This window comes from Penaeus vannamei, chromosome 21, assembly GCF_042767895.1.
Source record: "Penaeus vannamei isolate JL-2024 chromosome 21, ASM4276789v1, whole genome shotgun sequence".
Lineage (NCBI taxonomy): Eukaryota > Metazoa > Arthropoda > Malacostraca > Decapoda > Penaeidae > Penaeus > Penaeus vannamei.
The window spans coordinates 13094709-13113154 of NC_091569.1; the positions used below are offsets into that span (position 1 = coordinate 13094709).

An 18446-nucleotide genomic window follows, 5' to 3' on the forward strand; every position below is an offset into this window, starting at 1 on the left:
CTGGGCTCTGAGAATTACTATTCTTTTTCTTCTTGTTCTAGGTATTCTTCTTCTTTTTCTCCTTTTTCTACTTCTTAGTCTCTCATCTTTTCCCTCCCACGCCTCCTCCCCTTCCTCCTCCTCCTCCCTCCCCTTCCACCTCCTCTTCCCCCTCCCACTTCCCGTCCTCCTCCTCGTCAACCCCCTCTTCAACCCCTCCCCCCCTCTTCTTCTTCTTTCTCTTCTTCTTCTTCTTCTTCTTCTTCTTCTTCTTCTTCTTCTTCTTCTTCTTCTTCTTCTTCTTCTTCTTCTTCTTCTTCTTCTTCTTCTTCTTCTTCTTCTTCTTCTTCCTCCTCCTCCTCCTCCTCCTCCTCCTCCTCCTCCTCCTCCTCCCAAGCGTTACTGTATCCATTCCTCTTTTCCTCTCGTTCTCTTGGTATTGCTTGCCCTCGAAACGCAACTCCGAGAGATACAAGACCCCGATAACGTAGGAAGAAGGAAGGCAGGAAGAGGAGATGGAAGGGAAGGAGGAGGAAGATGATGGAGGAGGGAAAGGGCAGATAGGAGGGAAGGGAAAGGAGAATGGGGAAGATGGAAGGGATGGAGGAGGAAGATAATGGAAGAAGGAAAGGAGGGAAGCAAACGGAAAAGAGAGGGATGGAAGGGGAAATGGTTGGAAGGAGAGAAGCAGGAGCGAGGGAGGAAGGGGAGTTGGTAGGGAGGAGGATGAAGAAAGGAGAGAAAGATGGATAGAAAAGTCTGTAAGACAGGAATAGAGGAAGGGAGGAAGTATGTATAGGATATGGTAAAAGAGGAGAAAGTGAGGAAGGGAGCGATGGGAATAAAGGTTGGAATACACGAGAGAAGAGAAGGAAAGAGAAGGGGGAGTACAGGGAGGGAAGAAGGAACGAGGAGGAGGAGTAGAAGGAAGAAGAAAGGAAAGATTAAGTGGAGAAGGGAGAAGAGTATGAACGGAAGGTAGAGATGGAAGAGGGGCAGAAAAAGAGGAAGATGAAGAAGGAACAGGGACAGAAAAAGAGGAAGGCGAAGGAGAGGAGGAGGGGTGAGGTCCCCAAGCACTCAGCGAGGGAGTCCGAGAGTCCGCGCCCAGGAGGGTTTCGGACTTCCTTGCGTCGGTTCTTTAAGGAGTGAGAGACGAGTCGGAGGATTTTTTTTTGGTGTAGTCAGTGCGATGGTCGTGGGGGTGGGGTGGGGGGGGTAAGGCCCGGCTCATTGCTGCTTCGGAGGTATGAAAATACTAGTTTTTGTTTTTCTTTCAATTTGATGGATATGTACAATGGGTGTTTTTTCCTTTTGGGGAGAAGTGTGTATGCGTGCGTGTGTGTGTCTGTGTCTGTGTGCGTGGCGTGTGTGTGTGTGTCTACGCGCTTATGCATGTGTGTACGCTGTGACTATTATAGCAACGCGTTTCTCTACATATCATTTGAATAGCATGTCAAAAAAGGAGAAAATGAGAAATGAACGTAGAAGCGAGAGTATGAACAGAAGGGCGGCGATGATGAGGATTTCGCGTGGAATAAAACCCACACGTGAACAAAACTCCATAACAGACGGACTGAAACAACTCATTATCATTATACACACGATCTAATCACCCCGGCTCTCTTTCATGTCGTTTCGCGGTTTGAAAAAAGGGGAGACAATAACAAAGGGAAAATTGCGAGAGCGTGAGAGAGAGAGAAAAAAGATGGATGATAAAAGACTGAGGAAAAAAAGAGGTGATGGGAAGAGCGAACAGCGTCGTCTTGTTTCGCGACGTCACGTTGGGTCAACAGGGCCGAGACACCTCATTCCCGACGCTCCATTTTCGCTCATGTTCGTCACTTCTCTTTCCTCCTTTCGCTCCCTTTTCCTCGCCCGCTGCCTATTCCATTTCCTTTTTATGTGTCTCTTCCCTCCCAGTCTATTACTCGCGGTCAGCCACATTTTTTTTATTATCTCTCTCGTCGGTCTTTATCTCTTCATCTCCGATATCTTTCTCCCTCTTTTTTAACCGAAGTTCGTTGGAAAAAAAGAAACGTTAAGTAATAACCATCCTCATCTCTCGGGCATTTTTCTCTTTTCATTCCTTTTTCTTCTTCCAACTCGCACTCCCTCTCTCCCTCTCCCCACCTCTAGCCCCTCCCCACACCTCGATGTTTCACTCCTCACTCCCTTACCCCCCCCCCCTCTCCATTCCTTCCCCTTGCCTCTCCTGTACCCTTACTCCCCCTACCATTCAGACCCTCTCTCCCTGCACCCCCACCCCACACCTTCACTCCCTGCACCCCCACCCCACACCTTTACTCCTGGCACCCCCCTCCCCACACCTTCACTCCCTTCACACACACCCTCCCTCACTCCCCTAACCCCCCCACACCCTGCCCCTCACTTGCCTCGCAACCCCCCTACCCCACTCCTCACCTTACCCCTCCTTCCACTCCTCACCTCTCTGCCCACCCAGCCCGACCAGGAGGGCCATAACTCAGGAACAGATCTAATAAACAATATCAAAGTGAGGTGGTTTTCTTGGCCAAGACACGCCGGATGCTGGTGGAGGAGGGGGAGGGAAGGGAAGGGAAGGGAGGAGGCAAGAGAAGGGGGAGGAGTAGGAGGGGGAGGGGAAGGGGAAAGGGGAAAGGGGGATGGGGATGGGTGATGGGGATGTGGTATTTTTGTATAGTGAGAGGGGTGGGGAGGAGAGGGAGGGGAGGGGGAGGGGAGGAGGGGGAGGAGGAGGGGGAAGGGGAGGGAGGAGGCGAGAGAATGAGAGAAGCAGGGGAAGAAGTAAGGTGGATTAAGGAAGGGAAGCTGGCGTTGGTATAGGGTAAAGGGCAATGGGATAAGAGAAACAGACATGCAGAATGAAGGAGGAATGGAAAAGAGGAAAAAGAAGACACTGAAATATGAGAGAGAGGGAGAGGGAGAAATGAGAGAGATAGAGAGAAAGGGGGAAGAAGAGAGAGAGAGAGAGAGAGAGAGAGAAGAGAGAGAGAGAGAGAGAGAGAGAGAGAGAGAGAGAGAGAGAGAGAGAGAGAGAGAGAGAGAGAGAGAAAGGGGGGGGGGGGCAGAAAAAGCATGCCAAACCCACTTCGATGGATGCAGCAAAGCTCCCCGAACCCAGCAAGGAGGAAGAGGACGAAGAAAAAACAACAGCAACAACAACAAAAAACAAAGGCCTCGAAAAGCCTCGAAGATAAACAAGGAAGCAGAACCTCGGAAACATTGCTCGGGGGGGGAAAGAGAGGGGGAGGGAGAGAGAGAGAGAGTGTGTGTCTTTGGAAGAGAGAGTGAGAGAGAGAGAGAGGAGAGAGAGAGAGAGAGAGAGAGAGAGAGAGAGAGAGAGAGAGAGAGAGAGAGAGAGAGAGAGAGAGAGAGAGAGAGAGAGAGAGAGAGTCTTTGAAGAGAGAGAGAGAAAGAGAGAGGGAGGGAGAAAGAGAGAGAGAAGGGGAGGGGGAGAGGTCCCACATCCTGGCGCCCTCGCAGGTGGGATTGACGAGCGGCCGCATCCCCCCAGGGGCGGATTAAGAGCCGAAAAAAGGACGTCGGGGGCGTATTAAATGCTGGACAAGGACTTCGACGCGAGAGAGAGATTAGACGCTGGGGATGGCGCCGCTTCTCTCAGATGGATTAGGCTTTGATTGGGGTATTGGAAGGAGGTAGGGGGGAGGAGGAGGAGGAGTGAGGAGGAGGAGGAGGGAGGAGGAGGGAGGAGGAGGAGGGAGGAGGAGGGGGAGGGGGAGGAAGGGAGGGATGGAGAGGAGGGGGAGGTAGGGGAGGAGGGGGAGGGGAAGGAGGAAGGGGAGGAGGGGAGTCGAGGATCGAAGGATGGGGAAGACGATGGAGGTTTAGGAGATGGGAAAGGAAGAGTGTGTCGTTGGTGCGTGACAAGCATTGGGTGTGAAGGGTTAAGGATGAGAATATCTAGAATTGGAAGGAAGGAAGGAAAAGAAGGAAAGAGGGAAGGCTGAATGGATGAAATGAAGGTTGTAATGAATGAAGGAAGGCTGAATGGATAGAACGAAGGAATGAAAGAAGGAAGGACGGAATGCAGTGCCGATGTCTCTCCCCAAGGAACGAATAAACCCCGAAAGACGAATTAGAACACTGACTTCTAAAACAGCTGTTGTTCCTACGCCAGTTTGAAGTCCCTCGCTCTTAATATTTTCATGCGGAATTTTTTTCTCTTTTCTTTTTTTTTAGCTTTTTAGTTTTTTTGTTTTTTGTTTTTTGAGCCGTTTTAAAGACCGGTCCCCCTGGAAGAAAAGTGGTGGTCTTTCGCCGTTGTAAAGTGGTGTTTAAGGGCAGCGCTCGGGTGGCCGGAAAGACCCTACTGGTTAATGGTTAAAGGGAACACGCGGCGCTGCTGTGCTGCCCTCCTCTTGAAATGTTGCTCTGTTCTCCTTCTTCCCATTTCTCTTCTTCCCCTCTTCTCTTTCTTTTGTTGTTGCTGCTGCTTGTGTTTCATCTTTTTACTTCTCTTCTCTTTTTCTTCTTCCCTTCTCTTTTTGTTTTACTTCTTCTTTCTTCTTCTTCCTCTTCTTCCTCTTCCTTGTTCTCGTCCTCTTCCCCTTCTTGTTCCCCGCCTCTTGCCCTATCTCTTTTAATTTCTCCCTATCTAGTACTTTGTCGTCTTTCCCTTCTTCCTCTCCTTTTTTCGGGCTTCTTTTTGTTTCCCTTTTTATATCCCTCCCTAAATGAACCCCTGATTTTCGTTATCTTATTTTTTGTCACTTCCATGTACGAGAAAATGTGGTTTTAAGTCTTTTGATTGAAACTTTGCATGGTTCAGCTCTGTTGCTAAGCTCCTCCCCTCTCTTTCCTCCCTCTCTCTCTCCCTCTTCCTCTCCCCTCTCCCCCTCCCCCTCCCCCCTTACCTCTCCCCCTCCTCCTTACCTCTCTCTCCCTCTCCTCCTCCCCTCTCCTTCCTCCGCTCTTCGTTTTAATTTCCCCTTCTTTGCTCCTCTGTCCGCCTGGTCGATTTTCTTCCCCTTGAACTTTCGCCTTATTTTTATCCCTTCTTTTTATCCATTGTCCTTTTTTCCCCTCTCACAGCTTTCCTCATCTCCCTGTTTCTTTCCTCTTCCCTTCCTTTGGCTTATTCATTCTCTGCTTACTTTTCCCCTCATTCTCTTCTTCCCATTTTCCCCTTATGTTTCCCTCTCTTCTTGGTTATTATTTCCTCCTCTTCTAGATCTTCCTCCTCCAGCTATCGTCTTACCCTCCTGAGTTATCGGTGGCTCTCGGTCATGGATTTTCTTAATATCTTCGGTCGCCTTCTTTTTGCCTTCTCCCTTCCTCTGCTCCTTTCGCCCTCGTGTCGTCTCTCATCTTCCCGGCTTCCATCTTGTTTTCTGAGAGCACTTGCCGGTGGTTCTCTTATTTTTGATTTTCTCTTTTGTATCTTCATTTTATCTGATGTATATACACGCCCCCCCCCCCCACACACACACACATACACATACACATACACATAAACATAAACATAAACATACACATACACACATGTAATACATAATATATGTATATGTATATGTAATATGTATATGTATATATATATATATATATATATATATATATATATATATATATATATGTGTGTGTGTGTGTGTGTGTGTGTGTGTGTGTGTGTGTGTGTATGTATGTATGTATATGTATGTGTATGTATATTTATATTTTATATTTATATATTTATGTATATATATGTATGTATATATATATATATATATATATATATATATATATATAGACATATATATATATATATATATATATATATATATATATAGACATATATATATATATATATATATATATATATATATATATATATATAGAGATATATATATATATAGACATATATATATATATAGATATATATATATAGACATATATATATATATATATATATATATATATATATATATATATAGACATATATATATATATATATAGATAGATATATATATATATATATATATAGACATATATATATGTGTGTGTGTGTGTGTATTCGAGGGCACACTCACTCCTTTTCTTAAGCCTGCTTTTACTCGTCTCCTTTATCATTCCTCTCTCTTCTCCCCTCATCCCTTCTCCTTTCCCCTCTCCTTGTTTGCCTCACACCGACGCGCTGGGCCCGAGGGGAAATAGGAGGAGGGAAAGGGGAGAGAACAAGGAGGACGAGGGGGTGGAAGGGAGGTCGAGAGGGTAGGGGTAGACGGGGGGGCAGCGACGCCGTCCCTACGACCCTAAACTTTTTTACTAACCAAAAAGTTTTGCAAACTTTTCGTTCCTTTTGTTTCCTCTTATATTTAGGTCAACTTTGATTCGTTTTTTTCTTTTGTGGCCGTTATCATTGTTATTTATTTCCCCCTTTTCTTGCTAGGGCAATGTTTACGTTCGTGTAGCAGCTCGTGTTCGTCGCGGCTGGATGGCACGTGGGGGGGGGGGGGCTGCCTGGTTTGAGTTGGTTTCAGCCTCGTGTGGGTCTTGTTTATGACAAAAATCTACATTAAGACGCGCGCTTTCTTTCTTCTTCTTTCTTTCTTTCTTTCTTTCTTTCTTTCTTTCTTTCTTTCTTTCTTTCTTTCTTTCTTTCTTTCTTTCTCTCTCTCTCTCTCTCTCTCTCTCTCTCTCTCTCTCTCTCTCTCTCTCTCTCTCTCTCTCTCTCTCTCTCTCACGCGTGTTTTTCCCTCTTTTTTCAAAATAAGATTATGCAGTGTTAACTTATCGGCTGATTTTGCAATAACTCAGCCAGCAATCAGCATTTCGATTTGATTGTTGTTCGTTATGTCCTTACGAAGCATGCAAACTTTTCTCTTTTTCATTATTATTTGTCATACTGATCATCGATATTCTTATTGTTGTTGTTATTATTATTATTATTGCTGTTGTTGTTATCGTTATTATGATCATTATCATCAAGATTATTGTTAATTATTATTATCGTTATTATCACTATTGTCATTATCATTTTTGTCGTTATTATTATTGTTATTGTTATTATAATTATTATTATGATGATTATTATTATTATCATCATCATTGTTGTTGTTATTATTATTATTATCATTATTATGAATATAATGAGGATGATAATGATAATGAGGATGAGGATGTGAAAAACGAAGCTGTTCTTCAAACGACGAATCTTAACGTTTGGCCGGAGCGACGATGCAAAGTCTTGCCACCAGAGGGCCAGCCGACGAAGCGGAGGAGGCAAGAGAGGAGAATAAGGGAAAGAAGAAAGTAAGAAAGGAAAGAAAGATGGAAGGAAGAAAGAAGAAAGAAAGAAATGAAATGAATGAATGAATGAAAGAAAGAAGAGGGGAAAGAAAGAAATAATGGAGAATGGAAGAGGAGAAAAAGGGAGGAAGGAAGAGGGGAAGGAAAGAAAAAAGCAGGAATGAAGGGACGAAGAAAGAGGGAACAGAAAGAAGAAAAAGGAGAGTAAAGAAAGAAAGAAAGAAAGAAGAAAATAGAGAGAAAGAAGGAAGAAAGAGGGGAAAGAAAGAAGAAAGAAAGAAAGTAGAGAAAGAGGGGTAAGAAAAAACCACCGTAAAGCAGCGGGTTCATCGATGAGGAACGAAGGGGAAGTGTTCTGACAAGTATTGGACACGCGGCAAGTGGGAGAAGGAAGGGGAGGCTGAGGAATGGCCCCTGTGTGTGTGTGTGTGTGTGTGTGTGTGTGTGTGTGTGTGTGTGTGTGTGTGTGTGTGTGTGTGTGTGTGTGTGTGTGTGTGTGTGTGTGTGTGTGTGTGTGTGTGTGTGTGTGTGTGTGTGTGTGTGTGTGTGTGTGTGTGTGTGTGTGCGCGCGCGCGCGTGTGTGTGCGTGCGTGTGTGTCTGGGTGTGTGTGTGTGCGTGTGTGTCTGGGTGTGTGTGTGTGCGTGTGTGTCTGGGTGTGTGTCTGGGTGTGTGTATGCGTGTGTCTGTCTGTCTGTGTCAGTGTTTTTTTTTATCATTCTTTATTCATCCTCTCTTTATTTATTTATTTCTTTTTCTTTTTATTGGAAGGAAGATAAGAAAGCGAGTAAGAGTAGCGTTCAGGCGCTTCTCTTCTCAGGCCTAATTTTATTTTTAACTAAATGTATAAAATATGGAGAGCGCTATTTTCGTAACCTTCTGAGACGGAGAATATTGAAATGGCAAAAGAATGATAATTTAATGGGGAGCTTCGGATGTAGAAGTGGATGATGTGGAAGAGAGAGAGAGAGAGAGAGAGAGAGAGAGAGAGAGAGAGAGAGAGAGAGAGAGAGAGAGAGAGAGAGAGGGAGGGAGGGAGGGGAGGGAGGGAGGGAGGGAGGGAGGGAGGGAGGGAGGGAGGGAGAAGGGGGGAATAGGAAAACAAAAAGTAAAAAGAAATAAGAAGCGAATAATTTTATAACCGACTATAATAAAAAAAGGAAATAAATCACAAAAAAACAATTGGGAATAAGAAAAATAAAAAAAGTACCGAAAAAAGAAATATGTTTTCCGTAATTGCAGAGAAGGGGGCCCCGAGACTTAAAGGTCAGACGATGATGAAGCTCGGCCAACTTTGGGGGCTTCAAAGACGTGAAAAAGTGGAAGACAATCTTAAGAGGATGATATTACACCTGGAAGATAAAGGACACGCCAATATCCGGCGAGGAACCGGCGGCGTCCTATCGGCGGGTTATGAAGCCCGAGTGAATATCTTGTTTGATATAGGGGCGGGCTGATAGGGCGGGGGCGGGGGGAGGGGAGGGGGAGGGGGAGGGGAGAAGGTGAGAGAGGGGAAGGGGAGACGTGAGGGGAAGGGAATGGGGGGAGACGAGGGGGAAGAGGAAGGGGAGAGACGAGAGAGGAAGGGAAAGAGGAGAAATGAGGGGAAGGGAAGAGAGGAAAGGTAAAGGAAGAGGGGAAGGGAAGGGAGAGAAAAATGGCGGAAATGGGAAAGGAAGTGGAAGGGGGGAAGGAGGGGATGGGTGATGGAAGAGAGGAAGAGAAAGAGTAGAAAGGTAAAGGGAGGAGGGAAGGAGGAAAGAGAAGAGAAGAAATGTAAATGAAAAGGAGAGGTGAAGGAAGGAGGAGGGGTAGAAGGTGTAATAAGAATCGAAGGATGGAAGGAAGATAGGAGAATTGGAAGAGCTAGAAGAGAAGGAAGTAGGGAGGGGTAAGGGAGGAATGAGAGGTTAAGGAAAAGACTGAGAAGAAGGGGACCAGAGAGGAAAGGCAGAGTGAAAAGGGAAGGAAAGAAAATGAAAAGAAGGAAGGAGAGTAGAAAGGGGAGGAGGAGGAAAGAATGTGGTAGGAATGAGGTAGCGAAGAGCGGGCACGTCACTCCAATGAGGGTTGAATCCAAGACGCAGAAGAGGGCGGGAAGGGTGCAGTTGGATGAAGCAAGGATGAAGGAGGATGAGGGAGGATTTAGCAGGGGTGCGGGCGACGGCAGACAAAGGCACCGGGTCCTGGGGGGGCGGGGAGGGCAAGCAGGCAAGCAGGCGGGCGTCGTGACAGCCGGGTGATCCACGGGCGGCCTCGTATGTTAGCAGAAAGTCCCCGCGCCGGTTATGAACTCCGCCCGGACCCGCTCAGCAGGCTTCCCGACCTGCTGATGCCGTGCATTCCCTGGGAGGGATGGCGGCTGATCAACTGCCTGGCATCGCGTGCCTGCGTGTGTGTGATTTGTGTGTGTACCTGTGTGTGTGTGTGTGTGTGTGTACCTGTGTGTATATATGTGTACCTGTGTGTACCTGTGTGTGTGTGTGTGTGTGTGAGAGGTGTGTGTGTGTGTGAGGTGTGTGAAAGGAGTTTGTGTGTGTGTGAAAGGAGTGTGTGCGTGTGTGTGTGAGGAGTGTGTGTGTGTGTGTGTGTGAGGAGTGTGTGTGTGTGTGTGTGTGTGTGTGTGTGTGTGTGTGTGTGTGTGTGTGTGTGTGTGTGTGTGTGTGTGAATGTGTTTGTGTGTGTACACATGTACGTGTGTGTGTGTGTGCATTAGTGTACATGTGTGTATACACTTTGTATGTACACATGTGTGCATGTATTTATATGTGTATGCATGTACGTGCGTCATGGAAATCCCAAACCTGAGAGATGCGACAAAGAAAGATCCCTTTTTTCTCTCCCCCCCCTTCCCCTCCCCCCTCCCCTTCCTGTGCAATATGATCCTTTATATATCGAAAACTTTTGCGCAGATATTGTCTCAGGCGATATTATCTTATCCCGGGAGAAGTAAAATTTCTCCCGAGATATTTTATTCGGTTACGTTATTAGGGGCGGCCTGAAGTTTGGATTAGAAGATGAAGTTACCATAACTTTGCGATTCTCACTTGCGGTGTAATTAATGGTAGTGCTGATGCGCTCCGGCCGGTGGAGGGGGGGTGGGGGGGTGCGAGAACGGGCGCCGGTTTGCTTGCGGGCTGAGCGTGGTGCTTGTTGCTGGTGGTGTTATCATCGTCATCGTCATCTTCTTCATCATCATTATCATCTTCATCATCATCATCAATATCATCATCACCATTATTCTTATCATTATCATCATTATCATCACCATCACCACCATTATCATCATCAGTCATCATCATCATTCATCAATCATCATTATCAATATTATTATTTGTACTAGTAATAGTAGTAGCAGTGATAGTGATAGTAATATTGGCAATATCAGTAGCAGTATTATACTTATCCCAATGGCAGTAGTATTAGTATCAGGCATTGGAGCAGTATTGTCAATAACAAGAGTATTATTATTTTAATTTACTTTCATTGGGAAGAGGAAGCTTGCTGTTGTTGAGCGGGGATGGAAATACCTGAATGAATTTGCTTGATTAGGTGTTCATTTGATCAAGGGAATTAAAGGTTAAAAAAAAGGAATTAGAGGTAAAAAAAAAAAAGGATCGGAAAAGGATTCCGATTCTACCTCCCTTCTGTGTTTCCTTCTCCCTCATAAGTTTTTTTTTCTTTTCTTTTTTATCTCTGCATTCTTTCCCCATCCTGGCCTCCTCCCCATTCCTTCCCCTCCTCATCATTCGTCGCCTCCTTCCTATTCTTCTCCCTCTATATTCTCCCCTCCTTCTTGCCATTCGCCGCCTCCCTATTCTTTCCCCATTTTATTTCATCCCCCTTTCCCCCATTCTTCGCCGCCCTTCCTATTATTCTCCCTCTTTATTCCTCCCCCCCTTCTCCTCATTCACCACTTCGTCCCCATCCTTCCCCTACCTTATCCTCCCCCGTTTTCCCCATTTGTCGCCTTCTCCCTATTCTTCTCCCTCTTTATTCTTCCCCCTCCTCCCCATCCGTCGCCCCCCCCCATTCTCCGCGTTCCATCAAAGTCGTCAGAGGCGAAGCTGCTAATAAACCTCAGCCCTGGATTCATAAGACGGCAGGACGCGCACCTGTGGCACCTTCAGGTAAATCTCCGGGCGGGTTGGGGAGGAGGAGGGGGGACGGGGGGAAGGGGGGAGGAGGAGAAGGGACGGGAGGGGGAAGGGTGAATGGGTGAGGAATATGTAGGGGAAGGGATGGAGGGGTGGAGGGAGAGAGGGTTGGAAGGAGAGAGGTAGGGGGTGGGAGAGGGATGGAGGAAGAGGAAGAGAGGGGTAGGAGAGGGATGTCAGAGATGGAACGAGTGTGAGGGGGGGGGGTAACAAATCGAAGAATGAAAAGATAGACAAGACAAGGGACAAAGAAGATGAAGAGGAGGAGGGGAGGGGAGAGGGGTGAGGGGGGATAGTAGAGAAGAATATACTGGGGGGGGGGGGAGTAAAGGATTGAGTGCCATACCTCGCCGTATTTTGTCCAGAATACGAGAGAAACTTGGGTCGTTTCGCGCGCGGAATCGGGAGGAGAGGAAACAATTAGAGTAAGGTTGTGGTCGGTTGTTACTCACTTCCTCTTTATTCTTTTCTCTCTCTTTTTCCTCTTTATTTTTTTAGGGGGAGGGGCTGTTGTTGATCATCTTCTTCCTTTGTCAGCGTTGACGTTGGATTAGTATTGATGTTGATGTTGTTATAATTTTTATTACCGCCATCATTGTTACAGTTTCTCTTTTGGCGTCGTTGTCTTTAAAGATTTTTTTATAATTGGTGTTGCTACCACCACCACCACCACCACCACCACCAACAACAACAACAACAACAACAACAACAACAACAACAACAACAACAACAACAACAACAACAACAACAACAACAACAACAACAACAACAACAACACCAACACCAACACCACCAACACCAATCATCCAATCATCCAAATTCATCGTCATCCAATCACCAACATCATCATCGTCATCATCGTCATCGTCATCATAGTCGTCATCATCGTCATCGTCGTTGTTATTATTTTTGAAAGTGTTATTGTTATTTTGATATTTATCACCTCCACCACCACCATTTTCGTTATTACTAAGAAAGGAGAAAAGAGGAGAGGGAATAGAGAGAACTCAGTGAGGAATTTCGGTGTTGCAACAGTAATTTCATGCAACGGGAATGAGGCTGGATGTTACAGCCGAAATATCCTATCGTCTGCATGTACACACGCGAATACAGATATGTAAACGGACAAACGCGCACACGCTAGGTCGCGCGCACGTTAACTTCTCAGTCAATAAGTCAGTCAGTTGATTAGTCAAGTCAGTCAGTCAGTCATCAGTTAGTCGGTCAGTCAGTCGTCAGTTAGTCAGTCGTCAGTCAGTCAGTCGTCAGTCAGTCGTCAGTCAGTCAGTCAGTCAGTCAGTTAGTCAGTCAGTCAGTCATTCTCACTCAAGTTCAATCGTGCTCACCCCTACTCACTCATTATACCACCCACAACTACGCATTTGTATTAATTATTACTTCTTTTTTTATATAATATGTATTGGCGGATTTATTTATTCACGAAAATACGCCAGAAGCGACTTTCCATTCGCAGTAACTGACATTGATAATTAACTGTCTTGCTGGAAACGCGAGAACAGGAGGCAATAATACTGTTGTTCTTTTGAATGCTCATGTTACGAGATTATGTGTGTGCGTGTATGTATGTATGTATGTATGTGCGTGCTTGAGTTTGTACACGCTTTTCTGTTTCTGTGTATGTACGTGCAAATACACAATTCTCTGTATGTGTGTGTGCTGGCGCACGGGCACATGTGTCTCTATCTGTCTGCTTATGTGTATGTGCGTTGTTTGTCTGTGTATGTGTATGTACTTTGTGTGTGTGTGCGTGTATGTGTATGTATTTTGTCTGTCTGTATGTGCATGTGCGTTGTCTGTGTATATGTTTATGTGCGTTGTCTGTCTGTGTATGTTTATGTACGTTGTCTGTCTGTGTATGTTTATGTACGTTGTCTGTCTGTGTGTGTATGTATAGGAGCGAATCGCGAACCGCTTCCCGGCGGAGTGTGCGGTTCCTTCTCCTGAATGATTAGGGAGTCATAGACAGGGTATCGGCGGCGCTGTTTTAGGTATTGCAGCATTGCGACAGTTTTATGGCCTCCCGTTATTACTTTTTATAGTTCTGGGTTAACCGTGGCGGCAGTAGTGTAACTTCTGTATTCATTTAATTTCACACGAGGAAGAACTGTAGCCATAATTGCAGTGTTGCCAACGCCGTTATTGTTCCCGGTTATTGGAACTCCTTCAGCTGTATTATTTAGCAACTCAGCTTTTAGCGGCGTTTCGGAGTATCGGTGAGGAGACGAGAAGGCAGGGTGTTGGGGTGTGTCATAGGTATCGAGTTTTCTTTTCCTCTTCTTTCTTTCTTTCTTTCTTTCTTTCTCTCTCTCTCTCTCTCTCTCTCTCTCTCTCTCTCTGTCTCTCTCTCTCTTTCCCTCGCTCTCTCTCCCTCTCTCTCTCTCTCTCTCTCTCTCTCTCTCTCTCTCTCTCTCTCTCTCCTTCTCTCTCTCTCTCTCTCCCCTCCCTCCCTCTCTCTCTCCCTCTCTCTTCCTCTCTCTCTTCCTCTCTCTCTGCTCTCTCTCTCTCTCTCTCCTCTCCCTCCCTCCTCTCCCTCCCTCCCTCCCTCCCTCTCTCCCTCTCTCCTCTCTCCCTCTCTCTCTCCTCCCTCTCTCCTCCTCCTCTCTTCCTCCCTCTCTCTCCTCCCTCTCTCTCTCTCCTCCTTCCTCCTCTCTCCCTCCTTCTCCCTCTCCCCTCTCCCCTCTCCCCTCTCCCCTCCCCCCCCTCTCTAGCTAGCAAAAGAGCTCGCCAGGAGACGGTCTCTGCGTTACCTCATTTGTATCAGTATTTTCTTTTGTTTTGCTTTTGCTTTTTTCGCGGGAAATGTTCGAGCGCGTTCCCGGCGGCGAGGGGCGGCGTGGCTGCCCGGCGGCGCGAGGGAAGGCGGCGGCGAAGCGATTATTCCAGGACTACTCCCTGACATGGCGGGGCGACAGATGCGATGGGTAGTGCCCCCTCTTCTAGCCGTCCCCCGCCCTTCCTTTCTCCCCTCTCCCCTCTCCCCTCCTCTGTATTCTCTTTCTACTCTTCACGGTCCCCTCCTCTCTTTTCCCTCTCCGTTCTCTTCTCTCTCTTCTCCTTTCTCCCCTTCTCCTCCTCTTTTTCCCTATCCTCTGTCCCTCCTCCTCCTCCTCCTTATCCTCTCTCCCTCCTCCTCCTTATCCTCTCTCCCTCCCCCCTATCATCTCTCCCTTCTCTCCTCCTCATCCTCCCTATCCTCTCTCCCTTTTCCCCTTCGCCTCCCTTCTCCCCTCCACCACCGCCATCACGACCTCCTCTTCCTCCTCCCTATCCTCTCTCCCTTCTCTCCTCCCTCTACCCCCCCCCCCCCCAATACTCTCAGCTGACGAGACGCGACGCGCATATTCTCACTGGGGAAAAATCCTAGCGAATAAATTTTCGCGAGTGTTGCTGGCGGGGGTGCGGGCGTGGGTAGAGGCGAGCAGGTGGGGTGAAGGTGGGTGGGTGGGTTGGATGGGGGAGGGGGGTGACGTCTTCCCTTCGCGACGTCGAGATGTTTATTCTTAAAATAATAAATAAATAAATAAGAAAAAAAATGAAAAGGGTCTCCACGTCAGCGCTCTTGCCTTGACGGAGGGAGATGTTGATGCAGGAACTTTGGCGTTCGAGTCTGCGTTTATTTTCCTCCTTTCGCTTATGAAGGAACGGAAGAAACTTCGTGTTGGCCTTTTGCGTTTCAGATGTCGGGAGCTCAATGTGTGTGGGTGTGTGTGCGTGCGTGCTTGTGCTTGTGCGTGTGCGTGTGCGTGTGTGTGTGTGTGTGTGTGTGTGTGTGTGTGTGTGTGTGTGTGTGTGTGTGTGTGTGTGTGTGTGTGTGTGTGTGTGTGTGTGTGTGTGTGTGTGTGTGTGTATCTGTCTGTCTGTCTGTGTATATATATGTATATTTATGTATATATAATATGTATGTATGTATGTATATGTAATAGGCTAAAAGGAAGCACATACATAGTAAAAAAGGAAACAATAAACTGTGACGTTTAGAGCCACGCTAGACTCGTCATCTTACTGTAAACCCAAAATGGATATCTATTTATCTATTTATCTATCTATCTATATGTATATATATGTATATATATAGTATATGACCACGTGTATTTATACTTACATACCAGTCCTTTTTGGTTCATTGTTGACGCGCTGACGATGTGTGAAATGTTCGAGATTGCGATTGCAGCAATTCCCATATTTGGCCTTTCCTCGCATGCCCTGCGGTCAGGATCTCCGGAACACGCAGCAGAAGGAGACATCGACTGCGCTCGTTGTCGCCAGAGTTGGCGTCCTGATTCCAAAGGACACAGCCTTTCCCGCTCGCGTGAAAGTGTACCAACGCCCCTCATAGCGGACAAACTATACATTTCCGTGTGAATAAAAAGTCGTATATACTACCATGCGGATATAGCCATGATATAAAATGCCTGGCGTGTGGCCGCTTGAGGTCCTGCACGCCCGCAACCGCCCATCTGAACGGCTACTGTAGGACGCCCTCCTCCGTTTCCCCCCCCCTGCTCCCGCCGCAGCTCCAGCCACAGCGGACACTAGCGGCGTGAACAGCACCGCCGAGGGAGACCCTGGCGGCGGGGACAGCGAGGCGGCCGCCGACAACTCGCCCGACAACGTCTTCTCGTTTATAGAGTTCATTACTCGTAAGTATAGCGGGGGATTCGCGACCTTGTTGACCTCTTTGTAGAGGACATTGGATGAGGCTTGTCGCTTTGTTGCCCCGCAAGGTCAGTTGGACATGGGTGTGAAAGTCTCCAGGTGCGCGGTCTTGGAACTGGGCTTGGAGGGATGTGTACACGTGTGCGTATTTTGTCTGTTTTAATGGTATGCCTTTTTATTTCAGAGAAATGGATACTTATGCAAAACTGACTTTTTTACTGGAAAGATGGATTGAGTTCCTGACATATCATGTCCGTTGAAATGCTATGATGCTAAGATTTATCTGCAGTAGCGTACCTGAGAGCGTAGAAGCAATTAAAGTTATTGAACCTTTCCTTCCGGTTGCTAAAGAGGGAAGAAAAGAACATCACAAAAATAAACTTCTTGCAGGGAGACAATAAGACCATTGTGAGGACGGCGCTGGACTGTCCTTCGCGTGCTCTCCTCCTGCGCCGCCCTGCCTCTTCTTCCCTCTCCTCCACGCCCCTGCGCATCTTCGTTAGGCCCTCTTGTGTCCCTGGTTTATCCGCGTTTCTCTCTCCCGCTTTTCTCCCTTTCTCCGCGGTTCCTCCTTCCGGTTTCCTTTCTTGATGACTTTCTCCACGTATAAATGTATATATATATTTTTTACTTCTTTCCCTCCTTTCTTTTTGTGCGGGTTCCTTTTTATTTTTCTTTCTTTCTGTCTTTCTCTCCTCTGCATCTTTTCTCTCTCCGTGTACACATTTCCCTTTGTATATCCTTTTGAAAATACGAGGTCATTATTGTCTCCGAAGTTTTTAAATATCTTCCCTCATAATTAGCATACATTGCGGCGCTCCCTTGAACGAAGCCGAATCTCAGAGTCCTAGGTGGTCGAAGGAACGCCCCCTAGGCAAAGATGCATACCCCCTTAACCACGCCCCTCAGAATCCCAAAAGTCGAGGGAACGCCCCTTAGCGCAGGACCCACCCATCTCTTAATCACGCCCCTCAGAATCCCGAAGGTCGAAGGAACGCCCCTTAGCGCAGGACTCGCCCATCTCTTAATCACGCCCCTCAGAATCCCGAAGGTCGAAGGAACGCCCCTTAGCGCAGGACTCGCCCATCTCTTAATCACGCCCCTCAGAATCCCGAAGGTCGAAGGAACGCCCCTTAGCGAAGGACCCACCTCCTCCTAACCACGCCCCTCTTTCTCCCCGCAGACCCGCCGCAGTTCGAGGAGCGGCCCGTCGACCAGATCGTGATGAACGACCGCGTGGCCTCGTTCACGTGCCGCGCCACGGGCAACCCTGAGCCGCGGATCCAGTGGCGCAAGAACGGCCGGAAGGTCAGCGGCAACACTCGCTACATGATCCTCAACGTGCCCGGCGGATCCATCCTGAGGATCGAGCCCGTCAAGTTCCTGCGCGACGAGGCCACGTACGAGTGCGTGGCCGAGAACACCGCCGGGGACACCATCACCGCCAAGGCCAAGCTGGACGTCATCTCCGACGATCGTGAGTTGCTCTCGTTTTCGTTTGGCTTTCTTTTGTCTTTTTTTTTTTGGCGAGTGTCAGGATCCTCGATTCTCGCCCTTTCCCTTTGGTCTCTTTTTTTTTCTTCATTTCTTTGTTCTGCCTATTCTTATTCTTCATCATTTTCTGCTTCTGCTGCTTCTTCTTCATCATCTGCTCCTCGCTGCCTGCTCCTTCCTCCTTCCCCTCCTCGTCCTCCCTCCTCCTTCTTCCCCTCCTCGTCCTTCCCTCCTCCTCCTCTTCCTACTCCCCTATTTCTCCTTCTCCTTCTCCTCCTATTCCTTCCCCCCTCCCCCTCCCTCCCTCCTCCTCCTCCTCCTCCTCCTCCTCCTCCTCCTCCTCCTCCCCTCCTCCTCCTCCTCCTCCCTCCCTCCCTTCTTCCCCCCCCCTCCCCCTCCTCTTTTCCCCTATTTCTTCCACAGATCTTGGAATCCCCTTCAAACTTGCAGTATACATTAATATTAACAAAAACAGTCGAAAGGATAACCTTTGCCTGACCGCCTCCTTTATTCGCCCGCATGTGTTATTCATGCGGGGCCTCTTCCCTTTCTGATTTTATTTATCTTTTTGTTCTCTCTCTCTCTTTCTCTTTCTCTTTCTCTTTCTCTTTCTCTTTTTCTTTCTCTTTCTCTTTCTCTTTCTCTCTCTCTTTCTCTCTCTTCTCTCTCTCTCTCTCTCTCTCTCTCTCTCTCTCTCTGTCTCTCTCTTTTTTTCTTTTTCTTTTTCTTTTTCTTTGTCCTTTTCTTCTTCTTTTCTTCTTCTTTTCTTCTTCGTCTTCTACATTTTTTTTCTTCTTCATTCTTCTCGGTTAACTCTTCCGCTTTCCTAATACAATTTTCACAAGGTTAGTATTTCTGGTTTCTTCTCCCTTCTCCCCACCCCACCCCCTCAC

At 47.2% G+C, this 18446-nt stretch overlaps 1 protein-coding gene across 1 annotated transcript in view; it reads left to right on the plus strand.

Moving 5' to 3' along the window:
• Lar (tyrosine-protein phosphatase Lar) overlaps nt 1-18446 on the plus strand; it is a gene marked incomplete in the record, with an annotated part of 1013982 nt that overhangs the window by 709264 nt on the left and 286272 nt on the right. The window contains 2 exon segments of the mRNA XM_070135894.1: nt 15918-16043; nt 17243-17536. Of these exon segments, the coding sequence (XP_069991995.1) occupies nt 15918-16043; nt 17243-17536 (420 nt within the window).